The sequence below is a fragment of the Chiloscyllium punctatum genome, chromosome 6 (assembly GCF_047496795.1).
Source record: "Chiloscyllium punctatum isolate Juve2018m chromosome 6, sChiPun1.3, whole genome shotgun sequence".
NCBI lineage: Eukaryota > Metazoa > Chordata > Chondrichthyes > Orectolobiformes > Hemiscylliidae > Chiloscyllium > Chiloscyllium punctatum.
Window position 1 is genome coordinate 31,094,631 of NC_092744.1, and position 17,189 is coordinate 31,111,819.

The window sequence follows — 17,189 nt, forward strand, 5'->3', positions numbered from 1 at the left end:
AAGCAATTTAGATACAAATGAACATACCGATTTTTCTTTGTTACTGTAATCCATCAAGAATCTATTAAGTTATTTCTATTGTTGGTGAATAACACTTTAAACAGGTCAGTATTGTGAAGTCTTTGATTAATGTTTATAGCTGTTGGTCATGAGAAAGACATGGGTGCAGACACATAGGAAACCTTTGCAAGCAGCACAATCATCTAAGTACAAATCTTCACAGTAGCAAGGTGCAGAAAATGATCGGGAGATGGTTATAATCAGTGGTGGAGAATGGGCAGGTGTGAGATACATTATTTAAGGCAAATAACATTATTCACCTATGTATGGAAATGCCAGTTATTTATTATTTTCTAATCTTGTGAAAAAGTTGTCCAGGTTAATGGGAATGTTATCAAAACTATGTTCTGTGCATTTAAAAAAATGTCATTCATGGGATGTGGTCATCACTGACTAGGCTAGCATTTATTGTCCCCATCCTGAATTGACCTTCAGAAGGTGGCTGTGAGCTACCTTCATGAACTGTTGCATTTCTTGGGGTGTAGGGAAATCCACAGTGCTGTCAGGAAGGGAGTTTTAGGATCTTGATCAGTGACAAGGAACAGTGATATAGTTCCAAGTCAGGATGCTGAGTGACCTGGAATGATATAGATCAACTTAATGATTCATATCAAGATCGATCTCATCGAGTGACGCTTGCTGTGCTTTGAGGGAAACCAATGGATCATGGTGAAAAAAAAGATAAATATAAAGCTTGGGTCACAAGGAAATGCTAAGATTTTGCTTATTACATTGCGCAAGTAGAATATAGCAGCTCATAGAATCACAGAATCCCAATGGTGTGGAAGCAGGTAATCTAGTCCACATTTCCCACAGCTAATTCACCTACTCTGCACATCGCTGGACGCTATGGGAAATTTAACATGGCTAATCCAACTAACCAGCAAATCTTTGGACTGTGGGAGGAGACCACAGCACCTGATGAAAACACACGCAGATACAGTGAGAACATGCAAACTCCAAACAGACAGTCACCTGAGGGTGGAACCCAAGCCAGGTTCCTGGCGCTGTGAGGCAGCAATGCTAACTATTGAGCCACCATGTTCACCATTCAGAGTTGATTCCTATTAAAGTAAATTCTAATGAGGATGACCCGGAAAAAGGATCTGTCATTGATCAAGAACTTGGAAGACTACCATTTAGGGTTAATAATTCGACTGACTTAGCTATTGCACAAGCCAGCAAGCATTTACTCAGCATCAAAAGTTTATATTCCTTTTGCCCAATTCTAATAAGTTGCCATAGGGAATTAAATAGATCAAAGTGTAATTAGTCAGCTATCTAGAAATTACTTGGAATTGCCATACAGCAAGACACAGCTAATTTTGTAACTGTGAATGCCCAATTATGGAAATTTTTTGTCTCCTCAACAGCAAGTATTTATATTTCACCTTCCATAGTGCTGCTTCTGACAAGTCTTCTGGGTGATTGGTCTGTGACGTCAAATAATCAGAAATTCAAAGTTGTACTTGCCACCTTCATTGAGAGGAAGATTTTCCCTGAGGGACAGCTCAAGAAATGGCAACAATAAAATTAATTTAGTGATAAACTAATCTAAGCCAAGGATGAAGCATTGGTATGTTACTTCAGAATTAAAAAGTATTAATTCGGAACGTTTCAGTATTCTGTTGTGTGTAGGATGTTTTGAAATCCTTTCCAAGCATCTTCCACCAATCTCATGAAGAACGTTAAGTAAAGGACCCACTCTGAACCATAGGACTGTAAGAAATAGGGACAGGAGTAGGCCATTTGGTCCCTCATTATGAATCCAATGGTATCTTGAAAGACAGCTTAATGCTCTGTAAGCAGTACTGCTACTCAGCATCTCACTGATACTCAGCAATTCCTTTCACTTGGCTCATCATGACTGAGAATCTGCTAACCAAGAACCTGGATGGAAATCATTATCCTAATATCACATTGTATAGCACCCATTGTGTCACCCTTGGCTCATTGGTAGTCTTCTGAGTCAGAAGGTTGAGTGTTCTGATTCTAGACTACAAAGAAGCATAGGTTGATACTTCAATGTGGTACTGAGTGGGTCGTATACATTCAGATGTGTTTGTGAGATGTGAAACCAAGTCCCTAATTGTTCATCCAAGTGTGTATAAAAGATCCCTCTGCATGACTTGAAAATGAATAGGAAAGTTTTCCCGTTATCCTGGTCAATACCTACCATTCAATCAACATCACAAACAAAACGTTGTCTGGTCGTGTGTCTCATTGCTGATGTGTGATCAAATTAGATCAAATCAAATCAAATTTAATATGGCAGTGACTACAGTTCAAAAATACTTTATTGACTATAAACACTGAAATTGGGAAAAGTCTCACATAAATGCAAAGCCTTTTTCGCAGTGGCAGACCATCACAAATATGCTTTTATACTGATGGAAATATTTGAAGGTTTTGCAACAAAGCATCAGTCACTCACATGATGACATGTTGGTGATTCTTGTACCTGCTGTACCTGTCAATTTGAAGAACTCTCATGCAACAGAAGCATGTCCTGTTATACTTTGAAAAATAACATTTCCATACTGTATTTCACTGTTGAAATGATTTTGGACAGTGAGAATAATGAGTTTCAAAACAACTTCAGTTGACTAATGCAGAGACATTGGACATCAGTTTAACTTATTTTGTTTTGCTAACATTGAAGTACAAGGTTCAGGAGAGGATCTACATGATGCTATCAGTTTCTTGGAAAGGAGTGAGCCACTTTTTGGAGTTGCAGTTTCATTAAAATGACCTGCACTCAAAGGGAATTAATTCAAAACAAATCTGGCTGTTACTCCGAACCCTAAATTCACCATTAAACCCCCAACTGCATTTCCATGATGTTTAGATTTGATTTGACCTGACCTGACCACTCCTCTCTTCCAGGTCCAAACCACAGCCCCATTCTGCTGGACATAACAACCACCCTTCTCATAAACCTGACCCTGCTACACGCTACTGGATCCAAACCCTATCACTCAGTCCTTGTTGGTCCGACGCTGCCTGACCTGACACTAACCCAACCCCCTGGTCCAACCTGCCAGAAATGACACTTATCCTGCAGCACAACAACCACTGGAGCCAACACCCCGCAGCCCCAAACCCAAACTCCCACTGGGCCCGATAAAACCACTCCCTCTGCCCCCAACCTGATTTCAATACACCTGACACCCCTCCCCATAACTCACCCCTGTAGGAACCAATATAGCACTCCCACTTCACCCCAATCCAATCCATATCAACCTGACCCTACAAAACCTCTGACCTACCTTAAGCACTCATCCACTTACTTTCCATTCTACCAACCTAGACCATTTGGCACCTTACCCATCTGGCACACTACCCTTGTATGTACACCCCTGCTAAGCAACCCTCCTCACTTTCCTGCTCTCAGTTACTGTCAAAGTGGCTTTGGGAACATTAACTCTTGAAACATGGTGCAAACCTTGGCTTGCAACATTATGCAAACCTTGGCTTGCAACGTTACTTCAACATTGAGAGCATTTCTCCCTGGTTTCCTCTAATAGATATACCTGGAACAGGCCAGGATCTGAATCTTGGTCAGGACAACCATGGCAGTAAAGTGGGTAATTTTAAAGAAGATTTATACAACAGGTTGAATCTGTTCTGATGATGATCACAATTTCTGGGCCATTATCCATGTGGGAGAAAGGACAGTAGAAACAGAAAGCACATTTAAGTAATTCAAATCTAAATCAAATCTTTCAGCAAATATTTTGGGATGCAGTAACAGACCATTAGCTTCCAGAGCTCACCACCTCTACTGGGTCTTCGTTACTTTATGGGTAGCTCTGCTGGAGACTAACAGGTTTATCATGACTATGCAACAACTGCATTATTGTTGTATCATATGTCCATCTGAATGAAGGAAGGCAAACAAGATGAAAACTGAGATCTAACCATGATGTGCCATCGCTTATTATTTTATAATTACATGTAAAAATTCAGGTCTTTCAATGTGTCACATTTGCACTTTTAAATGCAAGTCAACAAAATCATCTCTTTATGAATCATTTACCTGCTGGCTGTTATTGAACTAGACTCAGTATGCCATTCACCATCAACTTCTGGAAGTTTCCTTTCTACTGGCCTCTTTTCAGCCAGTACCTTAGTATCACAGGTTGTCTTTGTCGGAAGGCATTCCTTGATATCTTCTCTTTGATCATCCTCTATATGAATTAAAGGGACTTCCCTCGGACAGTGGGACAACTGCTTTCTCTTCACAGTTGCCCAATCATTTGATGTGAAACACATCTTTTCAGTCACTACTTTTGCTTTCTCTAATTTGTGTTGGATGGGTGCCTCGCATCTTTTGTTTTTTGTTCCAGAGTCATGGGATGCATATCCAATGGAATCCTGCTTACTACTCATGGATAACTTGCTACATTGAACAGTATCTGAAACTATCCCAGTGGCATATTTTTCAACATGTGGCTGGCCTCCATTTGGTGGCTGTTCAGCTTTCTGACTGCTGGTGTCATCACAGATGATTTTATTCTTTCGCATTAGAGCCTCAATAGAATTTGACCAAGTTTCATTTATCAGCATATCAGTGATATGGTCAGTTTTACACTTCTGATACAAACAAGAATCAGTTAGAGATTTATAAAGATTAGTGGACAATGCTGGGTCTCCCATACGTAAATCTAACGCATTCCTGCGATCATTTTGGGCAAAACCATCAAAGGAATTTGCTTTCATGGGAGGAGTTACTGTTAATCTCTCCTCTGATGTTCGTCTATCTGGCATTGATGACTGCCTGAAACACATAATTGTTCTAGCAGACGGCACTTGCAATTCCTTGTTGCTTTTATTTTCTTTGCTTTCTTTATCCAGTTCCTGGAGCATGTACCTGTAAAACTCCTCTGTAATGCTTTCTGTACTAGATTGTTTCGAAAGACAGGATGCACTGACGCTAAGATGCCCATTTTTTCTGCACACCTGTTGGAGTGCCGCGTTTAAGATATTGCTAGCGTGCTTGCCAGCATAATAATCCAGCAGGAAATCAAATCCCCATCCTTCATTTTCCATTTGACTCACCATAAAGTTGGAAAATTCATCAGTGATACTCTCACAGCTTGACTGCTTGGAGATGGAACTGGCCCTGCTTATTGGCTGGCCAAGTTTAGCTATGGCACCCAGGGCAGCCCATGAACTGCTGGAATCGATGTCCTCTTCTGGAATGCTCTCATAACTGGAGGCCTTTCCCCTGCTCCACCTCTCACACAGTAACCTATTTCTGGTAAGGCCCAGACCTTGCTTCACAGAGTCAACCATGGCTAGTTCAGCCGAGTTTACTATTTTTCCAGGTGACTCATTGGAAAAGTAGCTTATTGGCTCCAAGGCATCGTCAAAGTTCAATGATTCATCAACCACTCTGTTCATTAGCTTTTCCTTGAGCTCAGGTTGTTCCTGCGTTTTTCGTTTAATCTCACTAAGTCTGGGTGGCTTAAGTCTTTTGCCAACTGGAGAGATGCTTTGGGATTCTTTACTCCTCATGACTACTCTGGATGAGGAAGACTGTGGAACTATGAAATTTTCAGGATCTCCAAGTCTTCTTTTCCAAGGACAAAACCATGGCTGCTTAGCATTTGTGTTTTCAAGGCAAATAGCTGCCATCTCTGTCGCCATGGAAACAACTGTTTTAGATATCTGGTCAGCAAATCCATTTATTGAAAGGTTTGCTTCTGTTGATTGTGTAACATGCAATGAAGATTTAGGTAGACTTAAGGCATTTTGTGCATTTATCAAAAGTAAGTTCTGTTCTCTCTCTGTCTGAGATTTGGTTCTCAGCAATTCTCTGCTTTCTGCAAGCGCATTACTATAACCACATGTTTGTGCTGGCATGGCATCATTGCATCCCATATCTGTATCATACATGCCGATAGAGGAACATGAACTTGCGTCTTTATCACATGTGTTCTGTTGGTGTTGTGGCGCAATGTAATCAGTAGCACAGACAATCTTTGATCTCTGTTGGTCAGTCAAATTATGCATGTTGTTTGGACAGTCACTACCTCGTCTACTGCAAAACCACACAGAGTTCAGATTAACTTGTTGTGAAAAGCCTGATTCCTCAAATCCTTTTTTATTTGAGTTTGTAGAGTCTATTAGGCTCTCTTGAACAGAAACAGCAGTGCTGGGTTGGCCAATGTGTTCGAAACTGTCATTATTATGATAATTCTGTGTAATCCCATCCTTCTGTTTGTTAGTATTTTCCAAACCCTTCCAGCTGTTGGCTTCATCTTCTTGAAAGACCATGGAAGCATCATTACTTCTTATAATGTCCTTGATTTTTCTACAAGTGGAGTGCATTATGCTGAAGAGAAATTTATTTGTACTCTCAATAAACAAGCTGGTTGGATTCACATCTGAATGATTTTCTTTCACCAGATTTGTTATTCCTACTTTTTTATTTGCTTCTTGGAAAGAATGCTTCAGAATTAAATCTGATATATTATGGGCAAAGTCATCCCTTGACAATTCCTCCCAGCAAGAGACTTTTGGACTTGTCACTGTTTCTATTAACTTTTTGTCCATGGAATCCATGAGCTCACCAACACTTTTATAGTGGTCTGGTTTTGCAAGAACAGTGGCTGCTTCTTTGAGCAATACCTCAGCAACGTTACAAGCAAATGTTTCGGCACAACTTCCAACACTCACACTACTCCGGAGAGTAACTGCAGTAGAGGTCTCAGCTGCAGATAGGAAACCACTTGAAGTAGCAGAAAATCTGTTGTCTTGTTCATCAGTTAGTCCACCTGCAATTCCTATGGCACTGACCACTTGGGTGACACCATAGAGTGCTGAAGAGAATGAGAATTTTATTTCATCACCTCTAGAACCATTTAATAATGTTCTGTTTTCATTCCTATTACAGGATAGATTGTCTGTATCATACAAGGCTCGGTCTAACTGCAGACTCTCAGCAACATAAGGGCTTGAAACAGTTCCTACAACACTGGCTGCACAGACTAGTGCTACCTCCACAGAACTGGGAGGCAATTCACTTGTCTCAGAGTTCTTATGGTCTATCACACGTTCCTGTACACAGGGTGGCGATTCACTCAAGGGACTTGAGTCCAGGTCTGATGCCATTGTTGGACTGAAGTGTTCTTGCCATTCTGGAGTGTTCTCGCAGTTGTCTGGACTTTGTACAATAACGATTTTAGGAAGAACATTCCATGGACAAGGAGGGTTTGTTGTCTCTGCTTTGAGACTGCTGGTTGAAAGAGTATCATTGTTTTCTGCAGAGATGCTAACAGCAGCCTCTGTGGCAAAAGTACATTCTGATTGGGATAGTCTAATGAAGGCATCTTGCAAGACAGACTCTGCTAAGTTTGAGGCATATTCACCCTCCACATTTGGATTCTCCTCCATCGATGAAGAGGCACTAAGTTTATCGTCAGTGTTCTGTGTATCTACAAACTCTGTTAGGGAGTTCCTCTGAAGATTCTCATTAACACATTCAGTTGTGCAAGTTTTGTGCTCTTCCTCCAAACCATGTTCCCCAGAGACATTGCTGGGGAATGTTTCTTGTTGAGATTTTTCTTCTGGATTATGCCTTCCTATGTGCCCGTCCACAGTATCATAGCTGGTTTCACAGTAAAGGGTCTGTACAGTGTTTTCAGAGCTTGTCTCACTTGCATTCAGGGACACTGAAGTATCCTCTGGATTACATGTCCTTTGAAGAAATACATTGCCTTTGTTCTGTCGCATCTGCAAGAGGCCCTTAGTCTTTCCTCTAGGCTTTGTGGTATCTGTTGCTGGGTCTGAACCAATAATATTCAGAGGATCTAGAAGAAACAAATAAAAAGTTAATTTTACCATATTGCTTGAATTTCTATATCATTCTTTGCCCTTTACAAGGTATTTTAATACAAAGACACACTTTGCAACTATTTCAATTTAATATAATAGGAGAAAATGAGGACTGCAGATGCTGGAGGTCAGAGTTGAAAAATGTGTTGCTGGAAAAGAGCAGCAGGTCAGGCAGCGTCCAAGGAGCAGGAGAATTGACGTTTCGGGCGTAAGCCCTTCTTCAGGAAGAAGAAGGGCTTATGCCTGAAACGTTGATTCTCCTGCTCCTTGGATGCTGCCTGACCTACTGCGCTTTTCCAGCAACACATTTTTCAATTTAATATAATACACAATATAAGCATTAAGCAAGCATTTGTCCGATTTGTTCTTTCTTGTTCACCCTAGCCCCGAAAATATTAAAACTGTGTCATTTTCATCATGGCCTCCAACAATTTCTTTAAGGATTGTCTATATTCTATTGACTTCAGTGTAAGGTGTTGATGATTTCGATGAACTCTTCTTTGGGAACTAAATATAATATCTCCCAGTTTGCAGAGGACACAAAGCTGGGGATAGGTGGGGAATTCTGCACCCCGTTAACAACAGTAATATATACCAGAGACTGGATTTATCAATGGGTACTAGGGAAATGGGGAGATTTTATGTGGGAAGATAGAGAGAAAATCTGGCTTCCCAACCATCAACAATATACTCGAACTTCTAAAACTTGATTTACATAAAAGAAAAAAAAGCATAAGAATTCTTCATTGTAACGCACCATTTGCAAAAGGACTGTGCAAGTTTTTTTTTGCTGTTCTGCAGAAGAGTCACAGCAGACTCGACACATTAACTCTAATTCTCTCGCAGCAGAGATGGCTATTTCTACCGAGTTTGTCCAGCAGTCTCTGTTTTGTTTCAGATTTCCAGCATCTGCATATATTGCTTTTATGCAGCATTTATTTACTGTGAGTTCTATGAGTTGATGGTGGTGGCATGGTAATGTTTCTGGACGAGTAATCCAAAAGATCAGGATCATGTTCTGGGGTGTGCATGTTTGAATCTCATAATGGGAGCAAAATTCAAATTCAAAATTTGGAATATAAAACTAGCCTTAGTAATGGAAACCATGACAACTATCATTGACTGTTGCAAAAACCTACCTAGTTTACTAATGTCCTTTAGGGAGGAAAATTTGCCAAACTCAGTCTGGCCTACATGTGACTCGGGTTAAATAGCAAGTCTTAACTACATGTGAAATAGCTAGAAAACCACACAGTTCATGCTTCATTATAAGGTATTCAACAAGGTTTCTCATGGTAGACTGGTTAGCAAGGTTAGATCACATGGAATACAGGGAGGACTAGCAATTGGGATACAGAACTAACTCAAAGGTAGAAGACAGAGGGTGGCTGAGGTGGAGGGTTGCCTTTCAGATTGGAGGCCTGTGACCAGTGGAGTGTCATAGGGATCAGTGCTGTGTCCACTGTTTTTCATAATTTATATAAATGATTTGGATGTGAACATTGGAAATATAGTTAGTAAGTTTGGACGTGACACCAAAATTGCAGGTGCATGGACAGCAAAGAAGGTTACCTCAGAGTACAACGGGATCTTGATCAGATGGGCCAGTGGGCTGAGGAGTGGCTGATAAGTGTTTAAGTTAGATAAATTGAGGTGCTGCATTTTGGATAGGCAAATCAGGGCAAAACCTCTACACTTAATGGTCAGGTCCTGGGGAGTGTTGCTGAACAAAGAGACCTTGGAGTGCAGGTTCATAGTTCCTTGAAAGTGAAGCCTCAAGTGGATAGGATAGTAAAGAAGGCATTTCAAATGCCTGCCTTTATTGGTCAGAGCACTGAGTAGAGGAGTTGGGAGGTCATGTTGCAGCTTACAGAACATTGGTTAGGCCAATTTTGGAATATTGCGTGTAGTTCTGGTCTCCCTCCTATAGGAAGAACATTGTGAAACTTGAAAGGGTTCAGAAAAAAATTATAATGATGTTGCCAGGATTGGAGGGTTTGAGCTATTGGGAGAGGCTGAATAGGCGGGGGCTGTTTTCCTTGGAGGCTGAGGGGATGACCTCATAGGGATTTATAAAATCATGAGAGGCATAGATAGGGTAAATAGACAATGTCTTTTCCCTGGATTGGGGGAGTCCAGAACTAGAGAGCATAGGTTTAGGGTGAAAGGAGAAAGATGTAAAAGAGACCTAAGGTGCAACTTTTTCGTGCAAAGTGTGGTGCGTGTATGGAATGAGCTGCCAGAGGAGGTGGTGGAGGTTGGTACAATTACAACTTTTAAAAGGCATCTGGATGGTTATATGAATGGAAAGGGTTTAGAGGGATATGGACCAAGTGCTAGAAAATGGGACTAGATTAATTCAGGCTATCTGATCCGCAAGGATGAGTTGTTTCCATGCTGTACATTGCTATGAGTCTATAGTTAGGATGAACAAAATATACTGGCCTTGTCCGTGATGTCCATATCCCATTAAAAACTGAACATGTACATTATGTGCTGCACTGTGCTGTAGGGTTAAGTGAGCAGCAAAGTTTGTGCCAACTTGAGAAATATTGACTTCAAGTAAAACCTTACCACCTAAGACACTGTGAGCTTCATCCTCCTCATCATCGAAGTGCTCAGGGGCAGTCAGAAAGTCTTCTTCAATGGATGATACAGAACAATTGGTGTCATCGCCTGACTTGGAATTGGTGGTGTGCTGAAGATGTATTTTCTTTCCTTTAACGTAGTCCAAGCCAATCATACATTTATTTATTTCATAAATGACACAGGCTATATCATTCTTCTTGCACCTTCTGGCTGATTGAACTAAACAAACATCAGGGGGTCTGTCACACTGTGAGGGACAAGGGAAACATTCACCTAATAAATGATTAGGATGAAGACCCTAAAAATAGAGTTTTATAAAGAAAAAAATGTAAATCAGAAAAGGCTTTGAAAACCAAATTGTGTAATTTTTAACTTTGTACACCTCAGTCCAACACTGGCATCTCCAAAACCTCAAAACCAAATAGATCAGCTTAAGATAGGGAAAATTAAAAGAAGCATTATTTTACAAAGATTGACTGTGATTGTTGGCAGGTTTACAGGTGTAATCTGAGTTTATGCTGTGATCCAGAATATTTTTGTATGTTTTCTGGATGAAGGCTCATCGGCCTTAAGACTTCATGGGGCTCTGGGGCACCAATCTATCACAAGCTCACTGGATATGCAGCAACGCTGCAGGAAGACTTGCAGGAACCTGAAATATTGGATCCAAGTCCAGGCTGTGTTTCTGTAAGGTGTCTGGTTGTGGTAGAACATCTGTGGGCTGAATACATGCCCTCCGATATCAGAGTGAGCATGAATGAAGGAACAAATTTGAAATCAGGAATTTTGAAGAGCCCAACTTCACTACACTGAGTGCTCTGATGCAAAGATGAATTTCCATCCAGGTCTGTGGAATACTTGCTGGGATCCTTGCCAAGATTTGTGAGTAGAAATGCCCCTCAGCCCCTTCAGATAGGAAGATGGCTGAAAAAAATAGCAAATGGGCAAATCATGTGTGTCAAAGAAATGCCACGTTCCCTCTCACCTGATATGTGATCAACAGGTTCCAATGCCAGTGTAGGTGGCAATTAACAGCAGTCCAATGAGATTGCCAAGCCCTGACTCCAGAGATTCTGCTACAATCTGGAGAAGAGCCTATTAGTGCCTGTTCTACCACATTATTACTGACAAAGCAAGGTTGATCAATTTTGATCTTATTTTCCTCATTCGTTAAAAAAAAGTATGTTGGATGTTAATGCCTTCTTTTAGCATTTATTAAAAACTCAAAATGTAATCTTTCCGAAATGAAGTATTAAAAAGCTGACTTCTTTATTTCATGTTTTAATTAATGAACATCCATAAATAAATTTTATTTTGTGAAGCAATTAAATTGGAACATATCTGTTATAACTCACTTACTGATGTAAGTGACTACTGTTGTAATAGGGGAAAATGTGTCCCTATTTGCTCATTTTAAAATTTTGATTTAATTATTTTAACCGAATACTGCACAGCCACTACAATAAGCAGTTAGAGCAGGTTTTGACAATGTATAATTCCAAATTAAAAATACAAGCCAACTAATTAAAAACTGCTCACAAAATGTCATGAAAATGCTCTTTATTTGATTAAAACATAAAACTCTCTGGACACTGAAGTAGAAAGGCCTTTCAGTAGATGGCGCCGTGACTAATATTCTATTAACAGGTTTACTGTGTGGCATTTTATTTACTACACTTAACAAAGCAGAATATTCCATTGCAACAGTGTCATTAATTTGAAGAAATTTGGTGAAGTTGTGCTGTTGTCATGAATCAAATAGGAAATCCAGAGGATCTACGTCACCTTGCTGTATCTTTGCAGCAGACCAGTAAATGGAAATGATTAAGCCATTTTAAGATAAGCTCAGTAATTGTTATTAATGATCTTTACTTCTCATGTAACAGCTTCCATTTTTTCTTCCTCCTTATTCCAACTAATTGACGGAAACTTTCCAAAGACTTGAGTCTCATTCACTAAAAAGCAATCCATTTTTCTGTCAGTAGAGCATTCACAGATTGGACACAGACATAATCACATTATTGAATAAACCAGGCCAAGAGTAAGGATGTTTTTTCAATGAAAATCACAAGCTCCATACCTGGGAATCATCTGAATTGTCATAACAGCGTCCTGGAGAAATCAATCCACTCACAAGGATGAGCTCATTATCTTTCATTTGGCAGACATTTAAAGAATTGATAAGGTATGGAAGGTCAGGGGACACAGTAACTAATTTCTAGATAAAGTAAAACACAAACATAAGAGATTCATAATATCTGTTAATACATTGTAGGAGTGAGTTAGACCAGAAGGATAAGTAAATTCACAGGCAAATCTTGGACCAAATAAATATTAGCATCAGCAGAATATTCCAGAAAGAGTCACAACAGCTTAAGAACAAAGCAGAATAGACAGATACTGATAAAAAAAAGGGGCAAGAAGTACCAGAAAAAAATAGGATTAAATGATCCTTGAATGGGTGAATACGATATTAATCTTGTGACTACAATATATATCTTTTTGTGAAATGAGGCTAGAATTTGGCTACTGAAATATCTACATGACCAAAAATGACATAAAGTTTCTGCCTTTTTCTGAATTCAGCAGATTGTTCATTTTAGCTAGAGTGAACTTGCCCTGCGTACACTTGAACAAACGATCAAAAATCTGTATGGAAGGTTCCTGTAACAATCATTAGATGCAACCACTTCAATATCAGCCATCCAATCAAGCATACCTTTGCCTGAGTTTCTTGATGGAATCTTCTCATAGTAGCAAATTTGTTGACAATGAGACAGCAAGTGAACATCACTTCTGTTCAGGAGTGGAATATCTGAGCTTGTAGCGGCCCGTCCATTAGGATAGTTGAAGTGTGCAGTGAATCATGTGAAGGGGGCAGGAAAGAGGGTAGCACTCCAACTATTACTGAATAGGGTCAGTAGTAATGATGCCATATTTAGGGGGCACCCAGCCAGGCATTGACTTTGTGCATACTGTGAACATCACTCAGGCTCTTACAGTGGATACCTTGAAACGGTTGCAAAACTTACTGCTATATACTCCTCCACCTCAGATAAACTCACCCTGCTGTCATTTACTGCTCAGGATCTCAGACCATGCATCCCACAGTTCAAGGATGCATTCCTGCAGGTATGGCTCAAGTTCAGGCCTCCTGCCTGAGCAAAGGGCCTGGTTGGAGGCTGTAGCCATGTTCAAGATCATGGGCTCACTTTAGGACCTGTGCATGATGCCAAAGGAGGATTGATGATTTTCTCACTCTCCAGAGATGAATGGCATTGTCCAGTTGCAGTGAAGTGAAACAGAGAAGTTAATCAGGCAGTGTAAGTTAGTGAGTGCAGAGGGATGCCACACAGGAGTCTGGCTTGCAAGCTTCACCAGTAGACGTGAAGTGAAAGTATGGAAGTCATGGACGTGTACCAGGGATAGGGGTTTCAAGCACCCAAGGGCCCACACACAGGAGCTGATGTTAGCATACATATCAATAGAGTGGTTATAGATCTACAGTGATGACATTCGAACAATCTGTCTCCAGGAGAAAGCTGTTCATAATCAGCGTGAGTGTAGTCACACCGATGGAGGAGTCCCTGATATATGCATGTTGATGCCCTTTGAGGAGGAGGCCATGGAATTTGCCAGGGAATACTGGGATTAGGTGCACACTGATGCAGAAACTAGGATCTCCCAGACATCCAGTAAGGACACCTCTGGTAGTGTTCACAAATGAACAGACAGGAGTGATGTCTGAACCATTGCTGATAAAACGAATTGTGCAGGACCATCAGCCAATTCTTCATGCTCTATGCTGTAGGTTCTCACAGTGAAAGGGAGTCACAACCTTCCACTAGCTTCACCTGCAGCTCAAATACCACCTCACAGAGTGAAGACTCAGAGCCCTCAGACAAGGCATTCCCTGGCCCCCTCAATCAGCACAGAGATGTTCATCACATTCGGGACTAGGCTTGGGGTTACAACATAGTGAGCACATCACAGTCACATACCTGGAACTGACTGAGGATATGAAAATGAGATCTTTGACACTTGGAGGACTGAAAACCAGGTATACTTTGAGTCCTATGCAGATGATGAGCCTCTGAATTCCACCAAAAGAGACCTGTTCATGAGGCAGAGGAACATCTGACAGAAATGCCAGAGCCCATGAAGAGATACACTACTCTTTTACCTCACCAATCACAGTGAGTCTCCAGCCTAGGATGGCGATCTACATCTGTGCAGGAGACTCTCAGCAGGCCCAAGCCCTCTCAGCTCTGGCTCACCAGTGGATCCCTATCAAAGCCATCTTAGTGACTTGTAGCAACAAAAATATCAAGAAATTACATTGGCACAAATGTAGCACAGATGTCTAATCAATGCATATGTAATCTCATTGATAAATATATGATTCATTTCATTTTGTTTATGAACGTTGTAGTTTCATTATGTTGCTCATTGTTGCATTGAAGATTTCTCTCAGTTTCTGATGATCCAGCCTTGCAGATGCACCATTTATGGTTGTGGCATCTCTAGGTATCATTTTATGACACTAAGCAGGAGCCTGTGTCAATGACCTGCAGCGTTTTCCTTCCAGTTGCCAGAGGCTATAGGTGAACACTATTATACAGGTGGTGTTCTGGTTTTGTTAACAATGACGTGACGATTCTTTCTAGCACTAGGCTGTGTTTTATGTCACAGGACCACAATACTAGCAGTGTTAAGATGAAAACATCAACTTTAAAACAGCCAAAATAAAAATACAATGTGATGAAACAAAGATTTCTGCACCCACAGGGAATCCTGGGCTCCTATAGTTATTGTAGTGCCTCACTCTGCCTAGAATCCCCTGGCAATGAGGGTGCCATGGCCCTGTCTCCCATGTTGCACCATTGTCCTGGCACCTTCCACTGCAATCCACACTATGTGGCCAGTCATCAATAACATGATTTTCACTTGCCCCTTGAGTGGGAAGAGAGTTGGCCTCTTGATCTTCCCCTCACATATTCCACCACACCCCCACCCTCAAACACACTTTGCTCACTGATGTCATGCAACAGGCAGATCACATTTACCCTGGAACCTCTTTCTGGGCAAGTACTCCAGTGCTCCACCTGAGCGGGCAAGACAGCAGAACCTCCCCTTTAGCAGTCCCATAGTCTGTGCTGTGGGATTCCTTGGGGAAGCACATGTGGTAATGTATCTCTCCAGGTCTGCACTTTGCCAGTTCTGCACTACTGTCAATGGCTAGGCTCAGGATGGGTATCCCCTAACAGAAGGGGGGCAATCCTGCAGCTGATAGGGGAGAACAAACACTTGTGATACTGTAGGTTAATTAGGATGTATGAATTGCAAAAGCTCTATAGGTAATGCAAACACACCAGGATAGATTCCAATACTCAGGGAACAGCTGTCTGTTCACAGTGTGAAACCACTTTCAGTTTATGGATGTTTCTGGCTAATCACAGGGTGCTCTGGGCACTACTTGTCAAGAAACATCAAATTGCTCCACTGTCACGTCCTTAATTATAGATTCCAGCAATTCCCTATAACTAACATTAAGCTGACTGGTGTTTTGGGTTTTTTGTGTGCAGTCAGTTGCTGTTATGGAAATCCTGCGAGAGCAGATAAATCGGACATCTCTGATGCCTTGATCTCTAGGCCTGTGGTGACGCTTCAATTCATCTGCTCTTCTGAACAGGGCATTGTGACCTCACTGATGTATTTACGACCGACAGAGATATTCCACATATGTCTAAGTGAAGCTTTGGAAAGAGAGTCAATATTTAAGAAGACCATCACCATGGTGATTTGTAATGCAACTGGCACTAGATTGTTCTGGCGAACACAGGTTTTCCAAGAGGAACAATCAAAACTGAGCAACAGTGGCCCATCTCCACTCGGCCGTCTCCAACACTGCCTCCCTCACATCTCCAGATAGTTGCATTGCTTGCTGTAAATGTTTTATGTCATCCTGACAACATATAACCCTATCCAACTTTGTGTAATCAGTAAAATTTAGCTACCATACAATTGATCCCTTCAACCAAGTCATTGATACACATTATAAACAGTTGAGGCCTCAGCACTGATCCTTGCAGTACTCCATTTGTAACTTCTTGCCAACCCAAAAATGATTTGTTTCTTCCTTTAGCACGATCACTTATTTTGATAAGTCACCTTTGATGTTTAGCAACATTAAATGCCTTTTAGAAATCCATATACACCAGATCCTAGATGTCCCTTTGTCTACTTTGTGTGTTACATCCTCAAGGCATTCTGTAACGAAGCTGCTCCTTTCACAAGGTTATGCAGTCCTTGGTTTTTTTTCTAGAGAGGTTGCAAACGACACATACTCTAAAAAGTCTGGAGGTCGAAGGGTTTTAGGGCCATTTTGATAATAACTAACAGATACTGGCTCAGACAGAGGCTTTCAAGTTTAAAAAAATGCTTGTACAATGAATGGGGTGTGGCCAGTTCTCCTAGTTCAGCTTCACTCTGGTTTGGTTTGGTTTGGTTTGGTTTTAGCAGGACTGTGAAAAAAGGCTGTTGGCCCCACAGAAGTAGGTTCAGGCTGGTACTCTCTATCTCTGACTTCTATCTTGTAAGAACTTGTGTTTAATGTTACCTTTTGTGCCAAGGGGTGTTTATGGGGATTATTGCAAGTATTTGGAACAGCACCATTAAGTTAGGATGATCTGTTGGTT

At 41.0% G+C, this 17,189-nt stretch overlaps 1 protein-coding gene across 6 annotated transcripts in view; it reads right to left on the reverse strand.

Moving 5' to 3' along the window:
- sphkap (SPHK1 interactor, AKAP domain containing) overlaps positions 1 to 17,189 on the reverse strand; it is a 401,207-nt gene that overhangs the window by 20,174 nt on the left and 363,844 nt on the right. For 4 of the 6 annotated variants that reach the window (XM_072572291.1, XM_072572290.1, XM_072572292.1 and 1 more), the window contains 3 exons: positions 12,572 to 12,709; positions 10,477 to 10,789; positions 4,100 to 7,877 (listed from right to left, as the gene is read on the reverse strand). In XM_072572291.1, the coding sequence (XP_072428392.1) occupies positions 4,100 to 7,877; positions 10,477 to 10,789; positions 12,572 to 12,709 (4,229 nt within the window). Of the gene's footprint in view, positions 1 to 4,099; positions 7,878 to 10,476; positions 10,790 to 12,571; positions 12,710 to 17,189 lie in introns of those variants that run through there. The other 2 variants (XM_072572288.1, XM_072572293.1) reach the window with 2 other exon arrangements.